This window comes from Sparus aurata, chromosome 19 (genome assembly GCF_900880675.1).
Source record: "Sparus aurata chromosome 19, fSpaAur1.1, whole genome shotgun sequence".
Taxonomy (NCBI): domain Eukaryota; kingdom Metazoa; phylum Chordata; class Actinopteri; order Spariformes; family Sparidae; genus Sparus; species Sparus aurata.
The window spans coordinates 14,772,520-14,787,657 of NC_044205.1; the positions used below are offsets into that span (position 1 = coordinate 14,772,520).

The 15,138-nt window shown below is 41.3% G+C and overlaps 1 protein-coding gene across 1 annotated transcript in view; it reads left to right on the plus strand.

Annotated features, from left to right (window-relative positions):
• Nucleotides 1-15,138, plus strand: part of cntnap2a (contactin associated protein 2a) — a 328,136-nt gene that overhangs the window by 276,924 nt on the left and 36,074 nt on the right. Inside the window, exons 18-19 of the mRNA XM_030397660.1 lie at nucleotides 6,544-6,714; nucleotides 12,269-12,487. Of these exons, the coding sequence (XP_030253520.1) occupies nucleotides 6,544-6,714; nucleotides 12,269-12,487 (390 nt within the window). The remainder of the gene's footprint in view (nucleotides 1-6,543; nucleotides 6,715-12,268; nucleotides 12,488-15,138) is intronic.

Sequence of the window (15,138 nt, forward strand, 5' to 3'; positions counted from 1 at the left end):
CTGAACACGTAACGGACTAGAGTAAAAGGTATTTCCATGTTTTGTTATTTTTTGGAACAAGTGAACCAAACTACACTTAAGAAAGCAACCTCAATTATTTTCACATCCTAAATGGATTACCCACTGAGAGGATTCAGAACAGAACTGTGTGAGCTCCTCAATCAAGTGGTTTTGTCTTTTGAGGTTGCCTCCTCTTCCCTCATCCTCTTCTCTTTATTTTTTCTGTCTCCTAAGACGAAATAGATTAAAACAGCACAGAGAAGTAGAAACCCCGGCATCTGCTGTGTGATGTAAGAAAATACCAGAGAGGTTTTGTGGAAAGTAATATCCTGCGGAGAGGAAAAGCAAACATGGATTTAATCTTTAGTGCAAGGCAGTATGATCATTACGATAATAATGCTTCATATTTTATCTATTGGCTGCTCATTTTTCATAGTAAAGGGAGTAATAGAGTGGAGCTATGCAATCTCAGTGGACGGTGAGTGCAGCTATGTACTTTCTGCCGCTGAGAGACAGCGCTGTATTCTAAACTGCTACGGGATATCTAAGACCACCATAGATGTTGAACACAAGCTTTTTCACTGTCATTTTATCAGTATGTCCGTCCATTCATCCGGCAGACAGGAAGTGGCCTGGTTCTGTCGAGGGGGCAGAACATGACAGAACACCTACCCTCACTCCTCATTGGTGTCACACTCATTATGGTACCTTCATCAACAATCTGGTGCCACTCTTGCTAATGTCCCTTCATCACAGAGCTGCCAACATATAAACAAACCATGATTTAATGACCCATGACATCACATCTGTTTGTGTGTGTGGCTCTATCATGTAGCAGTATGGCAGACACAATTACCAAAGATGGATCCTTCTGTCACTTGGAAGGAGCCATATTCTCTTTGTCTCACTCTATTATCCACTGAGTGTGTCCGAGTGTGTGTGAGAGACAAAGGGAGAGTTATCCTCTTTTATGGAGTGACCAGATTAACAAACTAACTTTAAAATGAAAAGGACTTTGAAGTATGTTTGCAGTACCGCTGGCCAGGGCACCGGAACATTGAGCACACATTATATATTGGCCCATTAAGGCATATTAAACATATATTAAAAATTTCACACGTGAATAGGTGCTCTGTGTATGATTGATGCTACTCATACTGTGCATGGAGCTCTGTCTCAGTAAGACCAATGATGATTGGCTGCCATATAATGGGTTTTCATAGGCAAATGACTAATGTATTGGGCAGTCAGGGAAAGTTTTCGTACTGGAGTACTTATGTGTCTGCGTGCATGTGCATGTGCACACCTCTGTGTGCGTATTACTGTCTGTGTTTATGTAGTGAGAGTGTCACTGTGTGTGTGTGTGTGTGTGTGTGCGTGTGCGTGTGCGTGTGCATCTGTGTGTGTGTGCAGTATGTGCTCCAGCATTAATGAAGCCCATTTCCATGGCTAGTTTAATGGCAGCCTATAGAGTCACAGGCAGACAGAGAGGAATTAGTTCCATTTATTGATGTTAAAAGGGTTTGGACATTTTAATAGATGGGAATGAAAATAAATGACAGCAAATGAAGCAAAGCAACATATATTCTATTATTATAATGTAATGTACCTGCTATGAGGCATGCTTGTTCAAGACTGGCCCTAAATGAAAGCATACAAGGGTCACCTATGATGGTTCAAAATTAATTAATTAGTTTGTACCCATTTGTCACTGTCCATATGCCAATATATATTGCATACATAATTGATGTCAGTCTAAAACAGTTATCAAGATAGTAAGGGTTATTACTGAAGGTTTCTTTTTTTTTAAAAAAAAGGAAAAAATAAAGATGTTGGTAAAAGACAGATTTTAAAAATGCAATTTGCACAGCAAGTTTTTTGTGATTTAACTTTTCTTAAGTGATTTTTTACCCAGTGCATTTTTATACATACTGATATTAAAATGCATAAGCCTTTTGTATATTGAAATTAGAAATTCACATAATCACAAGTGGATAAGTGGCTGTCTACATGGAACAGGTCATCAAAATTAGTCAACAGTAAAGGTCATAGGATTATTATCTACAACTGATGCTGATGTTTCTGTTGAAACTCAACCAGTTCCAGTGACCCTGAAGAAGGAAAATAAAAGATGATTACAAAGATGTTGATCTGTAAATATGTTTACTACATGATGGAGGTTGTTACCCACTTCACAGTCCTGCATTCACATGCAATTTTTAGTATAGCATTACATTAATGAAAGACGGTGGACATCTATTCCTTACTACCAACCAGAGAAATAACTTAAAAGAAAATAATTTCTCTTTCTTTCTTAGTTTGACTTGTATTTCCTTTTATATCTCCATTTATATGATTACACCTCTGAATGAATAGTGCTAAAAATGAAAGAGAAGCAGCTTAATTACAAAGTGAGATTGATAAAGGTTATGCCGGCCTCTAAGGACAGACACAAATTACCTGATAATTCCAATGCTGTATTCGTGTGAATATACCGTACCTACACCATCAAATTGGATGCCACAAATGGCTCAATTACACACAAATGAGATGAAAATCAGGTCTCGATGGAAATTAAGAAATAAGCAAGGAAGAGCGTGTGCTGTGCCACAGTGCAACATGTTTCACATCTATATATGTAGGTTCAAGTGTTCTGAACAATAATATCTGAGCCATGCCCTCAGGGGGCCCTTTCCTTCTCAGATGAATCACCTTCCAGGATAAGTGCTGCTGCCTCTCTTATTACATGACACTATCATTACCTCTTTGATGAAAAACTCTACCAACAACTTTGTACCTGAAGTAGGTAGCAGAATGGAAAGCCAGACAACCATAAAGTTAAATAAGAAGCCACTGCGTGTTTTTGCTACAACAGCCTGAGCAATAAGTGGCCCCTAAATGTCATCATCGACATTATCGATTATCAAACTGTGAGTAAATGCACGATGTGCAAGGATGAGGTTATTAATATGAGCCATTGTGGCAGTAAGTGTGGTCTCTCCTGCCTTCAGCCGACGGTATGCAAGAATTCCTATGTTTTAATGTGTATACGCATACATTTTATATGTGTGCTTGTTTGTGTGTGTGCCTGGAAATGTCCTTGTTTATGACCTGAGACAGTGCAGTCAGTCATCCTTACCATCTGCTGGTACTGGCACATAACCCATCTGGTCAAGCATAGACAGATGAATCATCTAGTTGGCTTCCAGACCCAAACTTCACCTCAAACCACATCTCACATCATGTCAGCTGCAACAGTTCAGTGAGCTTGAGGTCTTTTTTTTTTTTTTTTTTTTTTTTTTAACACAAGTCCCTGTGGCCTAATCCGGAGGTCAGCACGCAGCTGTTTAATGCAGCTCGTTTTAGTCAAATGAGTCGATGGGTCCAAGAGATGTTCACAACATGCATGTAAGAAACATCTGTCTGTGAAGAGCATCTAGTTGCAGAGTGCAAAACATAATCATATTAATGATAATTAAGAAGAGGACAGGGGAGTTGCAGATGTGCTGAGTTTCTTGATTGCGACCATGATAATTCTTGATACGGACAGGATGTTATCTTGTTTGTACCAAACTGCATGCAGTTCAGTCAGCAGTTTCCGAGTCCACATGATGAAGGTGAACTTAGAGGCCAACACCGAGCAGCAGAAGACCAGAAAACATTTGCTCCAAACCTTTAAAGAAGGAAGAAAATGCATATTAATGGGCCACTATCCTGTCTCTCTTGTAAATTAAATGTCTGATGGTCAAGTAGCTCAGCAACTGAGGCCACAGCCTGGAAAATAAACCACTCTTGGCTGTGTTGTCCACAATGGCGCACGACAAAATGAGACTGAGGGCATGTGGGAGAAAAAGTGATGACAGGATTAGAATACCTGAGAAAAATGGCTTGTCAAGAAAACCACATCAGATTCCATTTGAAGACTGCCAGTCTTTAAAGCGCCCAACCCTGTGCATTGACATGGCTTTAAAAGGTTCACAATCTTTTTGTGTGTTTTCTACAAATGAATGCATAAACATTGCTTGAGTGCACACAGCAGGTTACACATGAAAGAAGGGTCTGTCTTCCATGGCCGATCTAACCATGTTCTGTGTGTCAGAGGTTCGTTCGTATCAAACCCATTTTATAGAACTCTGGCTACACACATAACTAAGCAAGGTTATTAGGCACTGTGGTTAACAGTGTAATATTAGTGGCGTCTCACTCAGAAAGACATTTTTTTGAAACATTGTTTGATAAACATTAGAATATGGCCGTGATAAATGTCCCACAGCGCCAGTTCAACTAGTTGCATCTGTGGCTCTGGCACAGAAGCAGTCTGAGGTTTACGATTTGGCATGCATGTTTATTTCTCTAACACTGCTTTCTTTCCAACACACAGTTTCTGTCAGCCCCCTAATTTGTTGTTCTCTCCTTTGCCTCTCACACCATGGATCTCTTTTGGGTCCTTTTCTCTCCAACCTCCCACTTCCCTCTTTCCCTCTTGTTTTCTCTCCCTCCCTCTGAAGCGTGACTCGCCTCCCGGCTGTGTTTCTGTATCTTTGTGTCCTTCTTGCTTCTATGTCTTTGTCAGCCTTCTTTTTACTCTCCTGCTCAGTAGGTCTATAGGTCTCATTCTGTATATCCAAACAGACATTTGTATGCATTTGTGATGTTATTACATATTTGCACTATGAGGGATTTAGTTAATGCAGTGTACACCAAAGAAATAGTGATGTGCATTGATTTATTTGGATTCAGTCTCTGTACACCGTATGCTGCAAAAATCAAAATGGTTCCTTTGTCATCAGTTAGCGATTGTACATCTGAGTGTCACCAACTTATGGCCCTGGTTTTCCTTCTTGCTATGATGTAACATCTTAGTAAACAGATAATTATTTGCTTCTGTGGCCTCTGCAGACTTCCGCCTGTTTAGTCCTCAATTAACCCTGTTCAATAATTGGCTGGGCTTCCCATAGAGAAATGAACAGCATTCCAACTTCAAACACACTAATCACAAAGACAGCATCAGTAGGTGGCCATGTGTGCCCGTGTGCGAATGTGTGTGTGCGAAATGTGTGTGTGTGCATGTGTGTGCGTGCTTGGCCGCTATCTGCCCTTGCCCCTGGTGACAGGATGTGAGGCAAGGAGGAGAAGGGAGGAGCTCAGCCTTGTCATTGGGGAGTGCTTATCGCACTGGCCCAGCAGACACACACAGATGCATGGACAGTGGTGCATACCTACACTTAGAGGCACGCGCTCACACAAACACACACACACACACACACACACACACATGAATGCATTTGCCAGCATAATTGGCTATAAAATCACACATGAAAGGAAGCAAAGTGGTGCTGAAGTGATAAGTCAATTGATTCATGAGCTGCGCAACAGAATATTCATCAACAACACATTTTTAATGACACATGTTTGGATCTATTTTTCTTTGTTTTCTATTGTAAATTGAATACTTCTGGTGATCTTGTAGATGCATCGCTTGAAGTCAGATAATAACAATCGAAAGATTCATTGATAGTTACATTGGACACACACACACTTGCACACACACACATATGTTCCCTCTGCTCCACTGTTGCTGTTCGCTGCTCCTCCAGGGTTATGGTTGAGAGCCTGAGGCCAATCCTCTGAGGCATCAAAGAGATCTCACACAGCTGATACCACATTAGCCTTCACTCTTCTCTTCCTCCAGCTCCTCCTCCTCCTCACCTGTCATCTGCCCTCTGCACGACTTTACCTCTCCCCTTTTCCCTCACTTCTTCAGTATTCCGTCCTGTCACCCGTGGTTGGCCTCTCTCCTCTTCTTCTGTCCTCTCTCCCCTCAGTGATACTTTCCATCCACTCCTCTCCTCCTCCTCCTCCTCCTCCTCCTCCTCCTCCACCTGCACCTCCTCTTCGTTCTTCTCAACTCTTCATCTTCCATGAGTGATAGGGGTGAGACAGAGACATGGCAAAGCGAGAGGAGAGGAGACAGGAGAGAAGTCACTTCATCAACCACAGTCTGATAATTCATCAGCAGCTGTTTAACGTGCTGCTACTTTGTCTTCATTAGCAGCCGCTGGTTTCGCTTCATAAAAGTCATTAGAAAAGTTGTCATCAAAAATCCTGCAACACTTTGTCTCTGTACCCTTGTCCTCGTCTCAGGTCCTCGTTTAGGAGAAAAGAAAAGGTTTCTCTCTGCTATTACGATATGATCAACTTTCTTTGGAAAACTATTGAAGTTGCAGGAAATTACAGGCTACGTTTGAACCACAGTTTTATGTGATGAAATCATTTTTACTGAGGCAATATTAAATGAGCCACATTAAACAATGGACGTGAGATAACAATGTTTTATCCAGAATAGATTGATCGCTCTTTGGAATGAAATGAAAATGGATGCATAACCATTTGAAATGAAACCGTTTTGACAATGAATTTATTTCCAGCTTATCAGATCAGAATGGATTATCGTGTTTTTCCACAGTGCTAATGGAGGGAACGGTACATGCGGGTGGGATTGGCCGGTTCAAAGTTGTAATTCTTGTTTGTTTATTTCCACAGATAACTACTGGAACGCTGCATCATTCACCACCCCCTCGTCTTACTTGCACTTCGCCACCTTTCAGGGTGAGACCAGCGCCGACATCTCCTTCTATTTCAAGACCAGCGCACCCTACGGCGTCTTCCTGGAAAACTTGGGCAACACTGACTTCATTCGCCTGGAACTCAAATGTAAGATGCATCCAAGTGATTCTGCGAGAGTCATTTCTCTCCGTTTGTCTCTCTCACTCTTACTATCACTCTTTATCTAGGCTGCTGTGAGGTTTAATCCAGCAGTCAGTCCAGTGTGAGCTTTAATCCAACGGCCAGTCTGATAGCAGTGGGTGCAAACCTGCCACCGCACGCTCGTACAATCACATAGACGCACAGATGCACACAACAGTCAACTGCCTTTCTGATTATGGTGCACTACTTTGTGTGATTGCAAGAGAGAGCAATCATTTATTTAAGGTAATTGGTGTGTGCAATAATTATGTCCATTATGAACCTCTGTTTAACCAAATTACCGATTTTCAGGGATGACAAAACACAAGCTCTCATACACACACACACACACACACACACACGCAGTCTCTCTCTCTTTCTCTCTCTCTCTTTTTTTCGAAAAATCAATCCTGCAAATAGGAGCACTTAAATCTCCTACACAACCTTTTCACAACATATACACATATGCACCATGCTGTAACTTAAATGGGTAAACTGTATGTATTTCAGTGCTGAATGTGTACCTACATATTATGAAGGAAATTAGAAAGATTGTGACAAGGCAGAGGAGAACGAAACTTTTAAATCCCATGAACAGCTTTGCAGCACCCCATTTTACAATTTGTAAGTCCTCTCTGAGAATTATGATTGTAATGTCGCACAGCAGGTTTCTATGATCTCGTTCCAGTGGCTCAAATTAGACAAGCTTCAGTTGAAGCCCCTCTGATCAAGAATTTTAGAATCTCGGGCCACAAGTTAATCGTAGCGCTGTATTGTGAAGGGGGTTCCGGGCACAGAAGGGCTAGTCGACAGACTAATTGCATTTCATTGGGATTCAAATGGATTTGAACGTTGCGCTCGCTCACCACTTCCTGCTGGTGTGCCTTGCCCACCATTTTGTGTCAAAAAGCCAACCAGTGAATAGACACAAAGTCAACGGACAGCCAAAGTGCTTTCTAAAGCCATTACACTGAATTATGTCTGCTGGTTTGTGGCCTAAAACTTTAGTAAGTTTTTTATTTTATATCCCAAATACTTCAGCTAAACTAGACTTTTATATATGCACACATTTATTCTTGCAGAAAAAACAATGTGCTGACACTATACTGTACATGCAAGTACTGCGAGAAGTTTGCCAAAGGGGGTTGGTATTTGTCTTCGGAACATGCACAGGAAACACACACAGAGATGCAGTAAGTATCTAGTCTGTCACGGCTGCACAGCAGGCTGGAGGAGATAGGGAGCGTGTGTGTGTGTGTGTGTGTGTGTATATGTGTGTGTGTGTGTGTGTGTGTGTGTGTCTCCTGAGGCTTTCAAAATGCCCCCACATCGATTTCCTCTCTCCTCTCCCTTGCTATCATCTTGCATTTTGCCCCACAGCACACGTTTAGACACACGATCGCAGAACAACTCACGCGCACACAAACACACACTCGCACACATAAACACACACATAATCTCTGCCCTCTCACTGGTGCAAAAACTGTATCTGCTGCAATCCCGTCAGGGCATGAAATGACTAGCATTAGGCTAGAATAGCATAGCTGTGCTATTGCAGGAGCTCATACACACACGCGACCTTGTACAAAGCGCACATTATTGTGACCTTAGCAGACTCAGGTGGGCACTATTCCTTTTTGAAACTTAATAGTGAGAAGTTGGCATGGACACATTTGAAGGGGCAGCATTGAAGACATTTTCAGAACCATGTGAACTGAACTGGTAACAGGATTGAGGACAGATAGAAAGGTCCCTAAATACAGAAATGCTTGATTTCTGGGTTGCTCTGAAGCTCAGCAGAAAGTATGTATGTGCCATGCTCTGAGCCCTTGAGGGGCTGCAACTTTAGTGATAGTCTTGCCCAAATGTTATAAACGCTTCAGTCCGGGATCCCGCTGAGAAATGTACTTTTCCCGCTAGAGACCTCGGCTTATGAAATTCTATTATTGCTTTTTTTTATGTGAAGTCGAGACAGACACAAAGTTTACATCTGAAGTTTAGCAGCTCTTTTCAAAGTTGTCATACATCCTTGTGATTTGTTAAAGTAATATTTCGTCATCTACAGACAAAAGCATCTAGACGCCACTATTTTTTCAGAAGTTGATCTTTATCTCAACATATCTATTCCAACTAATGCTTAGAAATACTCAGCATTCCTTGAATTGTGTGAATGCAAGGTTTTCACTGGTAAGCATGAAGAACTTATTTTAAGAGCCTTTTTTCACAAAGAGATGCTTAGCTTTTGAGAAGTTGCTTTGAATCTTTTTTCAGCTTCAATAGCAGCAGGTTTGTTGTGTTACTTCAAGTCTGGCTCGCACTTAAAGAGAGTTTACCTCCTTAAGGAGGCCAGAGTGTTCCAGCTGTCCCAGGAGAGGAAAACATGGAGCAAAAAGGCTAAATACAAAGGATTATCAAGTGTAACGGGAAAGAGATTGAAGGGATAATACACTACCAGCCATCAGAAAATAGATAAACAGCTAAATGAAACTTCACATTAGAATAACACACACCCACAAATATGCGCAATCCACACAAGCAGCGATCATTAAGACAAAGACACACACGTTACACAATCTCTTTCACTATTTATCATTGTTTGGTGGTGCTGGGCTGACACATAATTTAGAATTTGGCTCTTGCAGCCTCCATATTAAAAGATTAACAGAAAAACAAATAGCGAAAATAAAAAGCTCTGCTGGGGTTTCTCCAGGCCAACATGCAAGTGTATCAAACATACACAGAATTACATTCACACACACACACACACACATCAACACTTACAACATCCATCATGGCTATGCAAATAATGAGGCAAGCGCTGTGCTCTGAGAGCACTTTAGTTTTCATTCCTGCCTGCGGACAGAGTATAAAAGAGAAAGTTGTAGGGCATCCATCTTGCTTTGCTGTGCTTCTAAAACAACACACAGGTAATCAAACACACGTACACACTCACATGCCGTCCAGTGTTACTTTAGCTTTGTTTCTGTTGCGGTATATATATATATCTGATATATGTTTGGCTTTCGTTCAGCATTTAAAATAACTGATGCCGCTCCTCTCTGCCCTGCAGACCTGCTCTGTGCATACAGACATCATTAATTCAGTGTACTAAGCCTGCCAAAGGACTTATGCCATTTGCCTGCATGCGGCCGTGTGTTGTGTCATGTATCATGGACGGTCGAATGTTTAAGCACTTTTTCGGATTTATCTTATGGGTTAATGCACTCAGCATGTCCAGAAATGTGTTTTGGTGAGATGATTTCTGGTGTGTTTGCATTTCATCTAAGTGGGGATGATACTGTCGGCTGGATCAAGAAAGAATGTAAAGAAGGAAGGGAGGGTGTGAGGGAGTGGAGGGAAGTGACTGATAAGACTTGTTAAGGATGTGTAAGTGAATGCAAGAATGCAAGCAATAAATGAACAAAACAAATGAATAAACTGTGAAGGAATGAAAGAAAGAAGGAAATGATATATAGGAAAGGGGGTGGACTCAGGGGACAGGTGGATAAAAGGAGGAAAGAATAGAAAGAGCAAGCTAACAAAAGAACAAAGAAGTGAGAGGAAAAAATGGAGGAATAAACAAAAAAGAGAGGGAAGAAAAAAACTAGATGTATATACTATAAGGGATGCGAGAACTAGAAGAATGGAAGAATAAGTGGGATGAAAAGAGATGATTAGATGAAAGCAATATGAAAATGAGAAAAAGGCCAGGCATATTGATTGGGCAAAGGGAAAGAAGAAAGTCCATTTCCCCATTGACTACTACATAAAATTATCCACTCTAATATCTGAGCCTAATGAAGCTATAATGAAGCAGTAACATATAGAGCTATGAAGTGGTTATATATCATCTCTATGACTGCAGCACACTGGTGCCAATAACCGCCATATGGCAGCACCCAGAATATATAGCTTTTATACAGCGGCCTCACAGTGGTGCCAGCCATTAGGAAAAGAGTCAAATTGGGTTTTAATTTGACAATTATAAATCGTCTTTCCAGCAGCAAAAATAATTCCCTCATTGTTTTCCCATTGTTGCTTCATTCCTTTCATGGGTCAAAGCAGAAAGATATTTTGCAGCGGCAAGCGTTCAGTCAATATCTCGCGTCCCCACACAGCAAATGTGTGTTCAGAAACACGGACGTGCTATCTAACTTGGATTCAAACCGACACTCAGCTTCAAAACGTATTCATAAAGATGTTCATTCAGTGGCCACTTTATTAGGTACACCTTTACAATATGATGCGTTTTAATACAACTGCTCAGCCATAAATTCTAGTTAACGTTCAGTTTATGCCGACATTTTCGGAAATGGATTCAATTCAATTATCCTGTAAGTTTACTGCTGAGGTCATAGTTGCAGTTGTATTGGACTGCATTACACTAGGATTATCTCCAAATTTTACGTAACTAACTACAACCTCAATGCGATCACATAATATAATCAACACTTCAAGGACAGCATAACAGAACATTATAGGCATCAAGAAGATAGACTGCAGAACAGTTGCATTGTGAACCTAATGACGTGGCAAGTGAGTGTATAGTACCCATCATGTCTCATTAGTAGTGTCTCTAAATTAATTATTTATCTGACTGCATCAAGTTGGGATAGAGTTTGACATACACACACATATACACACACGCCTAAATAGTCTGTATACTTTCTTGTACTTGTAAATATACTTGTACTTTCTCCTTTTCTGACGTAACGTGTACACATACACTGTTTGCTGCAGAGAGGTTAAAAGCCATCAGACAACCTGACCTCAACAATGCAGCAGCAAAAACATCTGGAATGGACAGGTGGTGGGCTGAAACAGACACACACATGGTAATTCCAAAATATCAATCAATGCTTGACCTTTTGTGGTCATAAAAGCATAACAGTGCCCCCTATTGGTCCGTTCAAATATTAGGTTACTGAACTACGGCATTTCAATTTGCCTCATTCCTCATAACATATTCAAAACACGCACGCACGCACACACACACACATACACACACACACACACACAGATCCACTTAATATGAGATAATGAAAATTAATCATGCAGAAAAACAAGGCCATTTTGTTCTTTGCACTCATATTTCATTCCTTTCTCTTTTCTTTTCTTTATTCATCTACACACAGTAATTTCTCTTCAGCTCTTTCGTCTCTCACTTGTCGAGTGGACAACTCTAAATGTTCAAGAACAGCAAAAAAAAACAAAAAACACACACAAACTGCTGTGATACAACTTTATGTCATGCAAAGCCAACAGTTCCTGGCATCTATTGACCGTCGGTGAGATTAGCCCTGTCCAAAGCTGTGAGCAGTCGTGTATTGCAAAGCTGAAATCTATAACAGCCAAACGAATGGCCTTGAAACAAATGAGCCATTAGATTATAAATTGAGCGCATATTTACCTGCAGAGTGGACTATGACAGAAACAGGGAGTTATAGGCTTTAGAAAGTTCTGATGTTTGTCAGGAATCGAGGTGAACTCAGTATTTTTCTGTCTCACACTCTCTCTACAGCTCCTAAAGTCGTCTCCTTCTCCTTCGACGTTGGAAACGGACCGGTGGAGTTGACAGTGCATTCTGACACACCCCTCAATGACGACCAGTGGCATCGCGTGATGGCCGAGCGAAACGTCAAGGAGGCAGTCCTCCAGTTGGATCAGACGTATCGGGCATCTCAGCTCGCTCCTGCACAGGGGCACACACGGCTTGAACTGTTCAGCCAGCTCTACGTGGGTAAGTCACACACACACATTTCAAACAAATGACAGCCTTTATCTGTGCGAATGAGTCACATACAACAATTTTACTGCAATTTGAACATTTAGTATCCGTTTTGTGAAGGAGGGAAACTCAGACAAACAGGCTGTAATTAGGAGCTCTTATGAGTGGAAAGCAAATGCCTAAGTGCACATCATTCATGTAATTGGATTAAATTAATAAACTATCTGTGCCGTCTGTATTTGCAGTAATACTGCCCTTCATACAGACCTCCATTGTGAGGATTGTTTTAGAAGTTAAAGATGTAGCAGCCTTTCCTGGAAATCACTGGGTTCTCTCTTAAGAGGCTTCAGTTCAGCTTAGCCACAGCCTCTGCTAATTGAGTTAATGTTAATCCAGCACACAAACACACACACACACACTTCATCTTTTAGAATATGCACACGTGGACACACATGCACATCCTCAGAAACTCATCCGTATAATTGATCAGAGTTTTAGTAACGATGAAACTTAGCGCCTGTGCTGGCTGTGAGGGCATGTGACTTAATTCGCTTACTGTAGAGGTCGTTCCTTTGATACTTTGACTATATATTTTTAGGATTAAGAAGCTGTCATTGCACAAAGAGGATATCAACCCCTCTGACTTTGCCACACACGCACACACACGTTAACATTCTGTATCAGACAGATCGATCCCGTAATATCACACCAAATTAGGTCCTCGTTTTGTTAGAGAGGGCTGCTTTTTCCTCGTGCCTTCATCTTCCTCTCCACACGACGCCTCTCAAGCTCATCAGCAGTTCATATGGCAGAAGATCTGTCCAGCTTTCTCCTTATGCTTTCACTTCTCTTTCTCTTTCTACCTTTTGTGCTGAGCTGTCAATACTCTAGGGCTAAAATAGTTTTTAGGGATTTGCGGATGGAAGGGAAAGTGCTGAGCCGGATCACAGAGTTCCTACTGTCTCATGGAAAAAGTTCTGCCCAAAGGAGATTGTTCCAAAGTCCAATCAGGCATCCCGATGTGATAGTCTTACCCTCCCTGATCCCCGTTTAGAATATAATTCCATCGTCTCATCACTTTTGCTGATTCGAACGCTGCTGAAACATCCTCACCTTATCATGTCCCAATTTGCCTCATAGTGTATTTGTACTTTCATTTAGTGAAATGGAAAGGCGGGCAAGAGAGATTTTGCCACTGTGCGACTCGCAGCTATGAAACCGGGGACGTAATGGCTTCCAGATAGCACCTTGGCCATCACCTCATTTGCATTTGTGTATTCTGTTTTTTCTGTAGAAAGGGAGAGAGGAGAAGGTTCAGGCCTGCTGTGTGTGAGAGACACAGAAGGTAATGGAAGAAAGAGGGGAAAAAAAGAAGACTTGAGCTGTGTTTTCACCAAAAGTACCGCAAACTTTTGTCCTTGTAGTATTTTAAAGGAACTGGCCTTAAAACCTGCAGAGATTAGGCGAAGTCCAAAGTATGAAAGCGGCTGTTTTTGCACATGATCATCATCAGCCTATCTCCTGTATGCCTGACTGGTTTGTGGCTTTGAAAGGACTTTGAAAAATGGTGGCTGAAAAAAATGCTGTAAGTGCTTGACCAGTCAGAAATGTTCAAATGTCCCTGTCCCTTTTGAAAAAGTGCTACCAATAATGTCCCTGGAATTTTCTATTCCCCACTGTAGAAACACATTGAGTTCCTCCAAATGTTCGTTGTCCCTCGCAAAAGTTCCTGCAGTGAAGTCACAGCTTTGTATGTAACAACAGTCACAGAGGTGACAGCACCTTCTCATATCTGATGTCTAATCCCTTCGTAATCCTCATTTGAGGATTGCTTTTGGGAAGTTACAGTGTGACACACAGGAAGTGACCCGGCCACTGAAGGGAAGTGGTTTAGATTTGGCCTGTGACAAAAGATAGGGATCCTTTTGTGTTTGATCGAGAGATTTAGAAAAGGAGTAGGCAGAGCCCTGCAGGCATCAAGATTTTGTCTGAACTCGCCTGATTCTTCCTTGTAACATCCTCTGCCGCCTCACACGTTGTCTCTGTTTGATATTGATGTGGCTGTTTGAAGGCAGTGAAGTAGAAAAAAAACAATGCAATCTAGAAAACTTGAAAAGAATTTGAAAAATGATAGATCTGTTTGTACGATTTCACACAAACACACAGAAGGATACAGCAGGGAGCTTTATTTTGCTCAACTTGTTCTCAAATCCGTCTCTGTATCATCTCCTTCTCTCTTTCTCAATCAATATGCTCCTCATCAAGCATTTGATTGCTTTAGTGTTTACTGCACAGTGGCTCATTTGCTCTAATGGCCTTGAGAGTAAATGTTATACCATCAGCCTGCTGTCATTTACTTCAGACTGTTAACTTTTAGTTCACCAATTCACTTCATACATGCACATAACTGTAAATCTCTCCACGTTTTATTCATTTAATGCCACCGTCTGTTCATTTGATTTCCCTCATGATTAATGCTCACATTTACACTTGTTTTATGGTTTTGCATGTTTTTGCGTTTTTCTCTCATGGTTGGATTGTTTTGTCTTTCTTTTCCACTTTGTTTATTTTCTCTTTGCCTCGCCTTTGTCTTCACGGATCGACATCTTGCTTGTTGCCACTCACTGCATGTGTGCGACACCTGTCACAGGGAAACCAGCCTC